The following is a 16,387-nucleotide window of genomic DNA, read 5'->3' as shown; positions in this document are numbered from 1 at the left end:
TCCACCCATACGTGGACGTCATCTACCAGAAATTACATCATTCAGGTCCTCTTTACCAGTGGTGCAGATGATGATAAGTAGTTTTCATACTTTTTATTCATATTTTTCGTATTATAGTCAAGGATGGTTCCGTCAACCAACTCAACCCCCGTCACATAAAAATTAAGATGGAAATTTCATTGATTTTCATTGCTGCCATATATGTTCTACTAATGTATACATATCTGTATATTTCTCATTGTTTCGGGGTTGAAAACTTGTGACGATTGAGTTTTTTCACTTAATTTATGAATAGAGAGAGTGAGAGAGAGAGTGAGAGAGAGAGAGTGAGAGAGAGAGAGAGAGAAGAGAGAGAGGAGAGAGAGAGAGAGAGGAGAGAGAGAGAGGTGTGTGTGTGTGTGTGTGTGTGTGAGAGAGAGAGAGTGTGTGTGTGTGAGAGAGAGAGAGAGAGAGAGAGAGTGAGAGGAGAGAGAGAGAGTGAGAGAGAGAGAGAGAGTGAGAGAGAGAGAGAGAGAGAGAGAGAGAGAGAGGAGAGAGAGAGAGTGTGTTGTGTTGTGTGTGTGTGAGAGAGAGAGAGTGTGTGTGTGAGAGAGAGAGAGAGAGAGAGAGAGAGTGAGAGAGAGAGAGAGAGAGAGACTAAATGAAAAATATAAAACTGAAGGCAATGTCTCCTTTCAAGCCTGTTAGTCTTCAACCCCGTCACACTTCTCTCAACCCCGTCACACTAATATATATATTTATTTTTTTGAAAAAAATGGGGAAGACAATTAAAGATTGCCCATTAAATATGCATTTCTTGCTGATTACCACTTGACTAACACAATCAAACTGTGGTTTTAGTTAAACAGATTGTGTCTGTGTTCTCTTTATTTGTGTAAAAAAATGTTTTTTAATTTAGGCGTTTATTTTTAACTCCAGTTAAATAGTTAAGAGGGACTCATGAGAAGAATGTAGATGGTCGTTTTATAACCAATTATATTTAGTCTATTACAGGGTTGAGAATAAAAGTGTTCTAAAAATAAATAAGTAAAATAATAAAAAGGTATTTAATGCCTGAGGAGGGAAAATATGCTTTGCTGGAGGTCTGATATGATGTGGGGTGTGTAGAAATATAATCATATGCAGTAAAAAAAAATAAAAAGATCAATAGAGGATTATGATATTTTCTGATAATAATCACGTGTCTCCCTCTAGCGGACACTTCATCACACGACATGTGACACATGCTTCTTATCATCAGCACTGAGAGATTTACAAGATTACTCACTAGTTTTATAAATGTAAAAAAAAAAATATATATATTCTATTAGTCTGCATTTCCATTGCTTCATACAATATTTTCAAAAATAAATAAAAAACGACAAAAGAAGATGAAATAGGCCAGAAAGCTCACATAAAGTATTGTCCAGACGCCAAAAATAAAGAGCAAAAGTGCAACAGGTGCTCAAGCCTTTATTACAGGCTTATTACCGTAATCATAATCATAATCATAATCATAATACATCAGACACTGACTTTACCATGACAGGCAAACAAAATACAATAATACACACACACACATGTACATTATAACTAAACCCATAATCTATACTTTCTTAAATGACTGTCTTTTAATGTCCATAGCAGAATGCTTTTGATCTTTTATATATGATTTTAATAAAAGCGTTCTGCCATTCTGTGTGAAACGCTTCAGATGTTCAGAAGAAATCCTTCAGGAAACTGGTTTCAATGACAAGAAAACTGGTTTAAGATAAAGCCGACATCATTGAGGATGATTTTCCTTATTATCAGAACACACACTGGATAACTCAGCTTTAGAAAGGCTTTGAGCTTCTGTGTGTGTGTGTGTGTGTGTGTGTGTGTGTGTGTGTGTGGTGTGTGTGTGTGTGTGTGTGTGTGTGTGTGTGTGTTTAGTGCTGAAATCTCAACCAACCTGATCTGATAGTGAAACTACACGGAGATAAAGATCTGCTCATATTTCCTCACACAAGAGTGATGGACAATAACCTCAAACACGGCTGCTTTTATGAAAGTCCACGTTATAAGAGTTATAGATGCAACATTCTCCATTTGTGTAGTTATTATCAAACCTGTTTTCATCATGAAGCACGGCTGTATTCGAGAGGTCAGAGGTCAGCGCTTGTTTACCGTGAAGAAGTAATTCTACAGAACAGGGAAGGGAAGTTGATTTAAAGAGAACAGGAAGTGAGTTTCCTTTATGCAGATGAGCTGCTGAAGCTCCGCCCACACAGGTATAAAGCCTTCACAGGTGCGTCTGCGGTCACTGACTGAAGAATCTGCAGATTCACACACACACAGGTGAGCTCGCGTAGAGATAACTCTTCTACTCTAATGTCTGTCTGTCTTGTATTGAATGTGTCAGCGTTTGCTTGATGCATCATGTGACTTTTTAAAAGATGGTGTTTGTTTCATCATTTTTAATCTTCGATGTTTTAAATTCCTGTCCCATAATTTCTATCCAATGTTTTCTTGTAATTAATACGAGCTCATTAAACTTAGTATGTCAATTACACAGGGTTATTAAAGTTCATTAAAACTTATTTGTTATTGGAATAAAATAAACATGAACTGAAACAAAATAAAATATAAGAAAAGCCTGTAAACTTATTTTTATTTCAATTATTTATTTATTAAATGTATTAAACACAACATCTAGTCAGTCAGAAAAATAAATAATTGTTTTCCGTTTGAATGAAGTTTATTTTTCTGACCCTGACAGATATATTATTATATAAGCATAAACTCACGTCATTTTGATCATATTTTTCAGTAAACAAGACTTAATATCATTTTGTTTCTACACACTGAAAAAATAACAATGTCAAATTTATTGAATTTTTCTTTCGCAAGTTTTTGCAAGCAGATTTTTTAAGCAATCTCGCTATGGAATTAAGTAAACTCTACTTAACTAAGTTAAGTAAAATTAACACAGGAAACAGTAACTTTAACTTGGCCAGTAAAAGGTTGATTAATTTCTACTTAGTTAAAGTTCTTTATATTTGAAAGCCGATAACCGATAATTCTTTATATTTGAAACCGATGACCGATATATTGGCTGATAAATCTAAATCCAAATTTTTTATAATTTTTGAGAGCCTGATTACAAAAGCAAAAGTGAAAATCATATTTCAAGCAATTCTAAAATCATCATGTTGAACAGCGCGCATCTGAAGTGTTGAAGGAAATTATACATTATTTATCAGCTTTAATATATCGGCCAGATTTTCTTATCCGGCCGATAACGATAACATTAAAAATGAACATATTTCGGCCGATACTGATATGATGACCGATATATATCGTGCATCGCTAGTCTTTACATTTGATTAGAGTTTTAGTCAATGATTTCCCTCCTCGGTGTTTCTGTCTTTATATTTCACAGATATCTAAACATTCTTAAATCAAGATACATTTACTGCATATAAAAATGATTCTGTAAACACTACAGAAAAAACATGGAATTTCTACATGAAAAAGCTCAGACAAGAATTCACTATTCTATATCAGTCCTCAATTCAAGCTTGTAGAGATTAAAGCATAAATATCAACGCTATCAAATTTAAGTAAAACCTTCTCAACTTTTCTGAGACTGGTGTTCCCATCATGCACTGGGGCTTGAATAATTAATGAGGTTGATTTTGCACTGTTTTCCAGCTGTATTTACACTGTTTTCCAGCTGTATTTACACTGTTTTATCAGTGCTTTTGTTGTTATGTTTAGTAACTGCCATTTTGTGACATCTGGAGTTTTCCACTCAGAATGAAAAACGATCCATCGAATGTGAGCGTTCTCTGTGTTCAGGCTTTACTTCTGTAATGTAGATTTGGTGCTAAGACAATATCTATTGTATTTACTCAGATGTTTCTAAGTAAAGCATACACTTTAAAAGCGTGGTTTAATTCAGTGTTATATTGAGTTAAAAGTATTGCAAAGGAAATTATCAGTTGTCTGCTTTCAAATATAAAGAATTATCGGTTGTCTGCTTTCAAATATAAAGAATTATCGGTTATCGGCTTTCAAATATAAAGAATTATCGGTTATAAGCTTTCAAATATAAAGAATTATCGGTTATCTGCTTTCAAATATAAAGAATTATCGGTTATCTGCTTTCAAATATAAAGAATTATCGGTTATAAGCCTTCAAATATAAAGAATTATCGGTTATCTGCTTTCAAATATAAAGAATTATCGGTTATAAGCTTTCAAATATAAAGAATTATCGGTTATCTGCTTTCAAATATAAAGAATTATCGGTTATAAGCTTTCAAATATAAAGAATTATCGGTTATCTGCTTTCAAATATAAAGAATTATCGGTTATAAGCTTTCAAATATAAAGAATTATCGGTTATCTGCTTTCAAATATAAAGAATTATCAGTTATCTGCTTTCAAATATAAAGAATTATCGGTTATCTGCTTTCAAATATAAAGAATTATCGGTTATCTGCTTTTAAATATAAAGAATTATCGGTTATAAGCTTTCAAATATAAAGAATTATCGGTTATCTGCTTTCAAATATAAAGAATTATCGGTTATAAGCTTTCACATATAAAGAATTATCGGTTATCTGCTTTCAAATATAAAGAATTATCGGTTATCTGCTTTCAAATATAAAGAATTATCGGTTATAAACTTTCAAATATAAAGAATTATCGGTTATCTGCTTTCAAATATAAAGAATTATCGGTTATAAGCTTTCACATATAAAGAATTGTTACCAACTGTTGGTTCCTCAGAATGGGCTTCGGCAGCAACGGCGAGCTGATTGACGGCAGGTCAAAGGTCGGCTTCTGCTCAGGCTCGTGTCACGCCGAGCATATCCTGCAGGTCCTGAACGGATACAGACGGAGCGGCACCTTCACAGACGTGGTTCTGCAGGTGGACGGATGTGAGTTCCCGTGTCACCGCGCATCCCTGTGCGCTAGCAGCGAGTTCTTCTGCTCGATGTTCAGCAGCGGCTTCCGGGAGAGCCGGCAGGCCGTGGTCACGCTCACGGGAATCTCCGGGAAGGCCATGGATCAGCTGCTGGACTTCATGTACGAGGGCCGGCTGACGCTGGACGAGGAGAACGTGGAGAGCGTCTTCCAGGTAGGGGTGTAAAACGGACAGTTCATCACGATACGATATCGATTCTCTCAGCCAGCGATACGATATTTGCCGACACCTCAAAAAATTCTGCGATACGATTACAATCCGATTCGATTCGATTCAGGGCTGCATCGATTGATTTATCGATATTTAGATATTATGTGCCAAGTTTACACAACCAGTTACTTTTTTATGAACTCAATAATAATTAAAATCTTTGTAACGTGAATTGAAACGGCTCTGGCGCATACCTCTGAACTGTACTCGTGGTGCGCATGTGCACGCCGTCAGCGTTTTCACAGATTCGCGACTCTGAAGTTTACACGGAGATGATAACGTTTTTCAAATTTTTCAACGCTTGCACCTTGGAACCTATTCCATTGCGTTCTCGAGCTCCAAACACTGTTAATGTGCGAATGAGCGGCCGGATCGCATGAAGGGTTTTCTGTTAGAACGATGTGTGTTAGCGACTGCTAAGTTAATAACTAATGATCTTCGCAACGGAAGTGAATCAATCAAAACTAACTTTATCTGGACAATAACTTTATTCTAGAGCTGCTGTAAAGTCCAGGGGTCAGAAAGTAAAAGTCCTGCCATATGTTTATTTCACCCATGAACTCAACCAGCTGATTTCACTAATTAGTTCTGTCTGAAAAACTGTGCTAATGAGCAAATCCAGGTGATTGTAACAAAATACTGAGGAGGACTTTTACTTTCTGAACCTGGACTTTACACCTCTGCTGTGAAGCCAAAACTATCTCTTGTTCTAGAGGAGAAAGGGCTTTTTCTAGCGCCGCTCCTAGACTCTGGAACAGCCTCCCTCCTGAAATCAGAGCTGCACCAACTCTGTGCATTTTTAAAGTTAGGTTAAAGACATTTTTATTTGATCTGTCGTATGCAAATTGAATGTTGAAGCAACTGTCCTGTTGTTGTCTTTGTATTGTATTGCATCATGTTTTTTTCTCTGTACAGCACTTTGGTCAACGGAAGTTGTGTTTATTTGTGCTTTATAAATAAACTGATTGATTTATTGATTGATCTCTGTTACTTTAAATTCCTAAATCTATATTGTTTTTTTTTTGTTTTTTTTGGATATTTTTATTGAAAAATATGGCACATTGAAAAATACATAACAATGAGGTAGAGATGACACAACAATAAAGCCATACTTAGCTGTTTTTCCTTTTTTTTTTTTAAACGTACAATATGTAAAAAAAAAAAAAAAAAAAAAAAAAACGAAAACCCCCCCCCCAAAAAAAACGAGTACACAAAGCAAACGAAGTGCAAAGTTCCTAAATCTATATTGTTAAAAGCGATATAAATATATATATATGAATGTTTGACTTGACTATTGTTACACCCCTATTTCCAGGCCGCTGACCGACTGCAAGTATCCCAGCTTTCCCGAGCCTGCGTGCAGTTCCTCCAGGAGCGCGTCTGCCACTCGAACTGCCTCGGGCTCATGGACTTCGCGGGCTCGTACTCCCTGAAGCCGCTGCAGGATCAGTGCCGGTCGCTCCTGTACCGGGACTTCCAGCAGGTGCTCCAACACGAGGAGTTCCTGGATCTGGGCCGGGAGCGAGTGCTGGAGCTGCTGGGATGCGAACGGATGCTGGTGAGCGAGGAGGTTCTGGTGACGGCCGCGCTCCGATGGGTCCACCACCGACCGGACCAGAGGACCGGAGCGCTCCGGGAGCTGTTGGAGACGCTGCGTCTGCCGCTCCTGGATCCCGGGTTCTTCGCCGGCACGCTGGAGGCGGACGAGCTGGTGCTGGAGTCACCGGAGATCCGGCCGCTGCTTCAGGAGGCGCGTGTGTACCGGGCGTACGGGCGGGAGGTGCAGTCGGAGCGAACCAGACCCCGCCGGTGAGTCCAGATCGCTTTATCGGCTGTTCTGGCGTCCCTCCTCCTCCCCAGCTCCACCTGCATCATTTAGGCATCTTGCTACCAGACTCCTCATCCAAGCATTTATCTTAGCTCTACCTCGAACCCTCCACTGAGGACAGCAAGCCAAATACGCTTAACCTTATTAGCTTAAAGATTATATGGGCAAAGGAACTCGTGAAATCATTTCTGAATATCATGAACAAAAACAGGCTAAAGAACTCTTACACAAGGACCTTTTCCCTGGGGTTTTAAAATACCCTAGAAGAACAACTAGCCAAACTTAAATACATTTCAAGCATTATTAAAGACAAGTTAACACTCGGTAATTAAAAAAGAACAAATAAAAAAGTAGCAATCCTAACAAATAGACACAACTGAACACAGATACGATTGAAATAAACAGTGTTTTAAGATTTTCAGGTATTTGGGTGCAGAAACTGTAATCAAATCTAAAATAACACTGAAATTTATAAATAAAATATACATTACAAATATAGTTACAAAAGTTATTCAGTGAAGAACGAGTGAATTTTCGCTTTGTCTTTTGTTTTTTGATTAGTGTTATTATAGATGTTATTAGACGACAGGAATATTAGGCTGCTGTCCCTTTAAGAGCTGCACAGATCCAATATACTGACACACATGAAAAAGAAGTCGTCTCACGCTTGAATGGTTTAAAGTCATATTGAAATGCTCACAAAGGAATCGATAAGAGGAATCGAAATTTAAATTTTGTAACAAGTATCTAATTCCTGATCTCAAGTATTCGATTCCAGGATTGGTGAGTCCCGCCGCTTCAGCACTTTATACAGGGTTTCAAAGCAGAAGCACAGGAAAACAAAGCTGAAACACATGCAGTCTCTGCTGGTTTTGTTCTCCTTCAGGTAAATCAATAACATCACTGAATGTAAACCCGCATGTCTGTGTGTTTCAGGAGCTCTGGCTGGGCCGAGATGATCTTCGTAATCGGTGGCTGTGATAAGCACGGTTTCTCCAGACTGTCCTTCATGGAGAAGCTGAACATGGAGTCCAGGGAATGGCTCTCGGCCAACGTTCTGCCCGGATACTCCAAATCTGAGTTTGCAGCCTGTGAACTCCAGAACGACATTTATCTCTCAGGTATAACAGATGTCTCTAGCGCTGCTCGTGCTGGAATCAGGTCTGTCAGCATGTGTCTGTCTTCAGTGTTACTCTATCAGCTCCGGCATCAGCATGGAATGTTTTGACACGTGATTCCAGAGAGTCTTATCTGGATCAGATCAGGAGATGAACGTGCGTGTGATTGTGATCTCATGGCCATCTGTTAGTTCAGACAAAACTGTCACCCGCTTGTCATGCTTCATTTACTTGCTTACTCCAAACATCAAACATGCATGACTTTCTTTTTTCATAATTCAAGAATATCTGTCCATACAATACAGTTTCCAAATTGGGAGTTTGTGAGTTGTTGAAAGGCTATAACATAATATAATACATCATAATACTTTCGGAACCTTTATTTTTAAGAGTCTGTGTTCTTTGTGTGTGGATGTTTCAGCAGCAGCAGGAATATGATTTACTTATAAAAACTAAATGTCGTATCGCCATAAATGACAAAATGATCGCAATATAAATTTTCGGCCAAGTTGTGCAGTCCTGTATATAAAACTTTGAAAATAACACTAATCACTAAACATTTGCCAAAAATAAAAGATTCAACATTTGATCTAACTTGCATGTGACCATAAAGAAGAAATGTGAACATGCAAACGTGTTGTTAAAATATTGACTTAAAATCTTCAGGAGTGTATTGTATGTCTAAGGGGTTGTGCTGACAGGTGTGTGTTGTGTGTGACGTGTGTGTGCAGGTGGACAGCTGAACAGCGCAGACGTGTGGCGCTACATGACGCAGCTCAACCAGTGGGTCCGAGTCCGCGGGCTGAACAAAGGCAGATGGAGGCATAAGATGGTGTCCATGTGTGGGAAGGTGAGGCTCGTTTCAGCATCAAACTCAAGAACGAACGAACTGATTCATTTGACTCATTTGACTCGTTCACTGCCCAACAGCAGCAGGTGTTCTGTAGTTCATGTGCTAATGTGTGTGTGTGTGTGTGTGTGTGTGTGTGTGTGTGTGTGTGTAGCTGTATGTGGCCGGTGGTTATAACGGTCGTGAGCGTCTGTCCAGCGTGGAGTGTTACAGTCCGCATGAGAACACCTGGACGAGCGTCTCTGACCTGCTGATACCCGTGAGTTCTGCCGCTCTGAGCAGCTGCGCCGGGAAACTGTACGCCATCGGAGGAGCCGTGAGCGAACACGCCAACACTAACCAGGTGAGACTAGTTAACACGCCAACATGTGAGCAAACACGCCAACACTAACCAGGTGAGACTAGTTAACACGCCAACATGTGAGCAAACACGCCAACACTAACCAGGTGAGACTAGTTAACACGCTAACATGTGAGCAAACACGCCAACACTAACCAGGTGAGACTAGTTAACACGCCAACATGTGAGCAAACACGCCAACACTAACCAGGTGAGACTAGTTAACACGCCAACACATGTGCGAACACGCCAACACTAACCAGGTGAGACTAGTTAACACACTAGGTGAGACTAGTTAACATGCCAACACTAACCAGGTGAGACTAGTTAACACGCCAACTCATGTGCGAACACGCCAACACTAACCAGGTGAGACTAGTGAACACGCCAACACGTGAGCTAACACGCCAACACTAACCAGGAGAGACTAGTTAACACGCCAACATGTGAGCAAACACACCAACATTAACCAGGTGAGACCAGTTAACACGCCAACATGTGAGCGAACACGCCAACACTAACCAGGTGAGACCAGTTAACACGCCAACATGTGAGCGAACACGCCAACACTAACCAGGTGAAACTAGTTAACACACAAACACTAACCAGCTGAGACTAGTTAACACGCCAACACTAACCAGGTGAGACTAGTTAACACGCCAACATGTGAGCAAACACGCCAACACTAACCAGGTGAGACTAGTTAACACACAACACTAACCAGCTGAGACTAGTTAACACGCCAACACTAACCAGGTGAGACTAGTTAACACGCCAACATGTGAGCAAACATGCCAACACTAACCAGGTGAGACTAGTTAACACACAACACTAACCAGCTGAGACTAGTTAACACGCCAACATGTGAGCAAACACGCCAACATGTGAGCAAACACGCCAACACTAACCAGGTGAGACTAGTTAACACACCAACATGTCAGCAAACACTCCAACACTAACCAGGTGAGACTAGTGAACACGCCAACACGTGAGCAAACACGCCAACACTAACCAGGAGAGACTAGTTAACAAGCCAACACTAACCAGGTGAGACTAGTTAACACACAAACACTAACCAGCTGAGACTAGTTAACACGCCAACACTAACCAGGTGAGACTAGTTAACACGCCAACATGTGAGCAAACACGCCAACACTAACCAGGTGAGACTAGTGAACACGCCAACACGTGAGCAAACACGCCAACACTAACCAGGTGAGACTAGTTAACACGCCAACATGTGAGCAAACACGCCAACACTAACCAGGAGAGACTAGTTAACACACCAACATGTCAGCAAACACGCCAACACTAACCAGGTGAGACTAGTGAACACGCCAACACGTGAGCAAACACGCCAACACTAACCAGGAGAGACTAGTTAACAAGCCAACACTAACCAGGTGAGACCGGCACCGCTAACCCAAACCAGGACCCAGTGTCAAGCTCCGCCCCATGAAGCTCATGCTCATCTGCATACACTGTTGAGAGCCACACCCACATCTCAACAGCCAATCAACAACCGATGCACAGAACCAAGCCCCGCCCCACATTTGTTTTCTTTTTTGATAATCCGTTACACTTGGATAAAAGTCACAATATGGAAGATCTGCACTTTTCATTGCGACATTAAGATGAAACCATTTAGATGTTAAATATTGTTTATTATTCCTGTTGATTTCTTATTGATTCAGTTTAGTTCAATAACTGTAAAGTTCCATTCAGATATAAGCTGCTCAATTGTGTCATTATTCAAATCAAGTTTTGTTCTCAGTGCAGCCGAATCAATAATATTACTGAATTTTGTCCGGGGTTTTTTTTCTTCACAAATTGGATTTAGTTCATTTGTGTGTTTTAAAGCCCATGTATGAAGTATTAATTCCTGTCCCAGGTGCAGTGTTATGACCCGGTGACGAACCGATGGTCGTTTGTGTCGAACTGCCCGTTCTCTCACCGCTCCATCAGCGCCGTCACACTCAACGGCTGCATCTACGTCACCGGAGGCTTGCTAGACCAGATCTTCTGTTACTCGCCCAGTAAAGACACCTGGAGTTCTGCTGCGGTGCTGCCCGTCAGAGTGGTGAGAGAAACACACACACACACACACACACACACACACACACACACACACACACAAACACACACACACACACACACACACACACAGTCACTGCACTGGACCAGAAACCATTTTCCCTCAGAGATGTGCACACGCTTAGGGCAAGTAACCCCAGTGTAACGGTGGACTGGAGTTTGAGAGAAGTAAACGTATATACTTATACTCACAAATTTGAGAAAACATGATTGGGCGAATGGAAATTTGCCTGTCAAAAAGTATTTTTCTGTATTAATTACGAGTTTTTGTTAATTCAGGAACATCTATGCTTACAAAACCATGCGACATGAAAGTTGATTAACATTCTTCTGAAATATGCATTTGTTTTATGGAGACACAAAATCCACCAAGCTGTAGGAATGACTTCCGAAAAGCATTTTTACGTTGCATTAGTAGATCCAGCCTGTTCGAGACATGTTTGGTTTTTTTTTTTCGTTATTTTTAGATTTAGACGTTTAGATTTTAGATTTTTGGGATCGGTAAAGGTCCGCAAGCTGGACTTGAACTCAGGTTGCCCGAAGCACAGCGGCGCTACATGTAGCTATTGTGACGTGTTCTTGGGTTTGTGTGTGTGTGTGTGTGTGTGTGTCTGTGTGTGTGTGCATGTGTGTGTGTGTGTGTGTGTGTGTGTGTGTGTGTGTGTGTGTGTGTGTGTGTGTGTGATGGGTAGGTTTAGGTGAAGGGTTAATGTGTGTGTGTGAGTGTGTGTGATGGGTAGGTTTAGGTGTAGGGTTAATGTGTGTGTGTGTGTGTGATGGGTTTAGGGGTCGGGTTCGTGTAAGGGGACAAAATATACAGTTTGTACAGTATAAAAACCATTACGTCTATGGAGAGTCCTCACAAAGATAGTGAACCAGACCTGTGTGTGTGTGTGTGTGTGTGTTTCAGGAGGGCTGCGGACTGACGGCGTGTGAAGGGAAGGTGTATGTTGTCGGGGGTCGGAACGAGTCTTCTTCTGCTGTTGATCTGATCTGGGCGTTTGATCCAGCGAGTGGAAAACTGACCGAGGAGAAGCCACTGACCCGATGCCTGAGTTACCACGGGTGTGTGAGCGTCTTGCAGCGAGTCGGACCCACTGACACACACACACACTCCACATCGACTAAAACTGTCATCTAGTCCAACTAGATTCATCTTCAGAGGTTCTGACATGATCTCGCTCCTCAGACAAACATGCAAAACTCTGAATGCACATTCGTTTAGTTGTCATGTGAGTTATGAACTGTAATCTGATATGCATTATTATCTGGTTATGAACTCTGTATCGCTCACTGCTGGAAATCCCAATGTGAATCTGAATCAAATACTGTGATTTTTTTAATTGCTTTGTGTTTGTAATGTTATATATGTTTAAATAAAGTTTGTAGCATTTTATGTTGCTTGAGTTTTTACTGTCTTTACTATGGAATTCCAAAGCTGCCAAAATAATACATAAATACAAAAATAAATACATATACGAAGAAATGTAAAAACAAAAACAAATGCACATACTTAGAAGTGTAAAAAAATTATACAATTATAAATAAATAGCCTAAGGAAATAAAAGTATAAATACTCATTTATTTTATTTTAGTTTCTTTTTATGTTTATTTTTTACATTTCTTTGTATATTTATGTTTATTTTATGTATTACATTTATTCGTAAATTTATTTATGTAGCTATTTATTTGAAAAATGAAATGTTGCATTTACGCCAACTCGGAGATGTTCTCGGACTCGGAATTATGCGTTTCTATGGCAACACGATCAACGACAGTTTACGAGTTCTGCGAGGATGATCTCTCAAGTCGTAATCTCTTAAAAACAGTAATTATGACATGATGTGATAGCAGATTAAATGAACGAATCGTGATAATAACCCAGCAAACACAGAATGTTGGCACAACGTACCCAACCTTCTAACAACGTTTTATCAACATGGCCAAAAGGTTGCTATAAATACGTTGTGTGGTGAAGGTTGTTACAGCGTTGTCACAATGTTGACATTAAACCACCGCTCAGGGCCGCTGCTTAAGGTTGTGCCGAGGGTGTCTTGACAACCACTGGACAACATACACTGTAAAAAAAAATATGATCAATAAGTTATGACAAGATATGTTTTTACATGACTTTAACTCATCAAAATAAGTTAAGCAATTTTCAACTTTTTTATTTATTTATACAAGATTCAACTAATTTTTTTAAGTCAGTCTGATGAATTCAAGTTGTAATGAATTAAACATCCAAGTTGATTGAACTTTAAAAAATTAAGGACACAACTTTAAAAAAAATGTTTTTACAGTGTATCGCCCAGCTTTCAACTACTGTCTGCCATGTACAGAACCGGTTTTGTTCATTAAATATTCTGATCTTTGCTTATGTTTTATTTATTATACTTAAAGGTAGGGTAGGGAGGAATTTTATAAAAAACTTTTTTCCAAATTTGTTTCTATATATATCAATACATAATTAAAATGTAAGTACTCTGAAAAAAAAAGAGTATAAAAATCGAGTGACTCTAGACCGTTTAATCTGCATTAAACACAGCTCATTATTTCCATTCGGGGACGAAACAAAGGATTGGCTTAGGTGACTGTCACTCTCTCTCGCAACCATGGCAACCACCCTTTTGCCACGGGATCTGCCCACTTGTGCGCACGTTTGATTTGAGGAATTCAAGAGGCATGGAACCTAGGAATAGCAAAACAATGGCAGAGAAAGAGCAATCAAAATTCACATTACCGGCATATGCAGTTAGTGAAGGCAAACAAGGCAAAAAAGGAAGACTTTGTAAAAAAAAAAAGTCTTTGGATAAACAAAGAAATAAAACGCGTGTCAATATCGGCGTGGCTTTCCAGCGACCACCCCGTCCTTGGCCTCTACTTCCTCGGACCCTAGTTGCACGGCCTCTTGCACGACCTCCTCTGCTTAGCCCTCGACCACGGACCTGTCCTCGAGCTGACGATATGGTACTTGTCTCTGGAGTGTAGTCCTCATCAGAGTCAACAATGTTTTTATCATGTAAACTCTTACATGCAGAACACCATATATGTTATGAATCTTACAACGAAATTCATCTTCATCACAATGTAACTGATGGTAATGGAAAAACGTGTATCAATGCAACCTGTTTTTAGCTTTGCCTTAGATATAACTAGCTCGTTAGCGAATCAAAAAATATATATTTTAAACTTTACCAATATCAATATGCTAGCTTGATAGCGAGTACTAAAATACATCTTATTTGTTTATATTCATAGTGATAAAGTTAGATTTTTTTATTACATGTGATTCTGACATGATGTCACTACATGCACTGCGCTCCTTCCTCTCCGCTCGTCTCAGGTAAATAATGCATCCTCCAGCTCAGCGGTCGGAGTCGCGCGTTCATGTGTTTTGGGGGCGTGGCTTTGGAAGGAGCCCAGAAGGGAGGGGGTGGAGTGAATGGAAATAATGAGCTGTCTTTAAAACAGTCGTGAGAGGTCTACAGACACTCGATTTTTATACTTTCTTTTTCAGAGTACTTACATTTTAATTATGTATTTATATATAAATAAAGTTTAAACAAATTTGTAAAATAAGTTTTTTAGACAATTCCTACCTACCCTACCTTTAAAGAGGTCATATAATGTTACATGCACTTTTACAAGTTGATTGTACTGAAATGTGTGTTGGCAGTGTCTGTACACAACCATCATAAAATGATAAAAATCCATCCAGTGTTTTTTTTTAATCTTCTTATATGTTTTCCCCTGTCTCAAATCAAGACCGTGTGACGTCACAAAATCGACGCCCATCCCACGATTGTTGATTGACAGCAGCGTTTCAACACAGACCCGCCCTCGCTCGTGAGCGAGCTGTCAATCATAGTCAGCGCGGACCGGCGCGGTCATTGTTGATATGCTGAGCTCTGTCTATGAGCAGAATGGCTCTAAGCGATTGTGGTGTTCTGTTCTTGGGTGTAATAATGAACACATCAGTCATGTTGATGCTCCTAAACCCGAACCGCTGAAGACGCAGTGGCTGAGTTTGTTCTCGAAGGGAATATTCCCCACGATCAACGTCAATGCTTTCATGTTTGCGTGAATCATCTCTCACACCAGACTGCTTTACACACGAGGGTCAGTATAAAGCTGGTTTTGCTGAGAAGCTGCTCCTGAAAAAAGGATCGTACCAACTATTCGTGTTCCTGCTGCACCTCCAGAAGAAGAAGTGAGTGTAACGTTTTATTAACCTTTATATTAATATTTATATCAATCTTTGCAAATCGCCTGCACGCTTCACGATGAATGCGGCTAAGGTTTACACTCAGGGTACATTACGGCATGTTTTCTGTGTAGGACGTTCTCAATATAATTCATAATCCCACGTTTATAATGAACTATGCGTTATGGTTATTGTGTTATTATTAAAAACGGTGTACGCACAGAACAGAGGGGCGGGGTGAGCAAAGCTCATTATCATTTAAAGACACATGCACTGAAACGGCGTGCTGAAAACAGAGCTGTTTTTGACCAGGTAAAATTAGTGTTTTCTTACAATACTAATGAGAATTTTTAATTAAAGTATAATACAAACTTTTAATTTAGACCCTAAAGAATCATATTAGCTTGTACAAAAATGGCAATATTTGACCCTTTTAAAAGAAATCTGTATATTCATTTATTTAGTTTTTTTCTTTTTTCACAAATGTATGACTTTTGGAAGTGCAATTTGATTACCATTGCAGTTAGTTTAAATAAAGTTGAATTAACGTAACCTTCTGTAATTGTTACTCTTCAAAATGTACACTTGCAGGTGTTGATTATAATTAGGTTAATTTACTGATAGCCCCATTAAATAATAATAAGGATAAACAATATTTAAAAATATATATAATTATCTAACATCTGATTAATTAAAAATTAACGTCAAAACATAAAATGCTAAATGGTGGATATCTATAGGCCTATCCAGCATAAAAACAAAAAACTGTCAGAACGTCATCTC

General features: G+C 39.3%; 1 protein-coding gene across 1 annotated transcript; it reads left to right on the top strand.

Moving 5' to 3' along the window:
• The first annotated feature begins 2,240 nt into the window (after window positions 1-2,240).
• klhl35 (kelch-like family member 35) lies at window positions 2,241-12,794 on the top strand. The gene is made up of 8 exons (XM_079861500.1): window positions 2,241-2,319; window positions 4,759-5,110; window positions 6,483-6,976; window positions 7,932-8,116; window positions 8,845-8,963; window positions 9,118-9,306; window positions 11,195-11,383; window positions 12,308-12,794. The coding sequence occupies exons 2-8, from the start codon at window positions 4,760-4,762 to the stop codon at window positions 12,536-12,538; spliced, it is 1,758 nt and encodes a 585-aa protein (XP_079717626.1). The 5' UTR covers window positions 2,241-2,319; window position 4,759; the 3' UTR covers window positions 12,539-12,794.
• Window positions 12,795-16,387: the final 3,593 nt, after the last annotated feature.

This window comes from Squalius cephalus (assembly GCF_949319135.1).
Source record: "Squalius cephalus genome assembly, chromosome: 24".
In the NCBI taxonomy this organism is placed as follows: Eukaryota; Metazoa; Chordata; class Actinopteri; order Cypriniformes; family Leuciscidae; genus Squalius; species Squalius cephalus.
Note: the sequence above shows the minus strand (reverse complement) of the source record. Positions and strands in the feature narration are given on the sequence as shown.

What these genes read in the sequence shown, in the direction of transcription:
- klhl35 (XM_079861500.1), top strand. Translation starts at nt 4,760, where the DNA reads ATGGGCTTCGGCAGCAACGGCGAGCTGATTGACGGCAGGTCAAAGGTC. An exon ending in AACACGCCAACACTAACCAG is followed by an intron (nt 9,307 to 11,194) that starts GTGAGACTAGTT and finishes TTCCTGTCCCAG; the next exon opens with GTGCAGTGTTATGACCCGGT. An exon ending in CGGTGCTGCCCGTCAGAGTG is followed by an intron (nt 11,384 to 12,307) that starts GTGAGAGAAACA and finishes TGTGTGTTTCAG; the next exon opens with GAGGGCTGCGGACTGACGGC.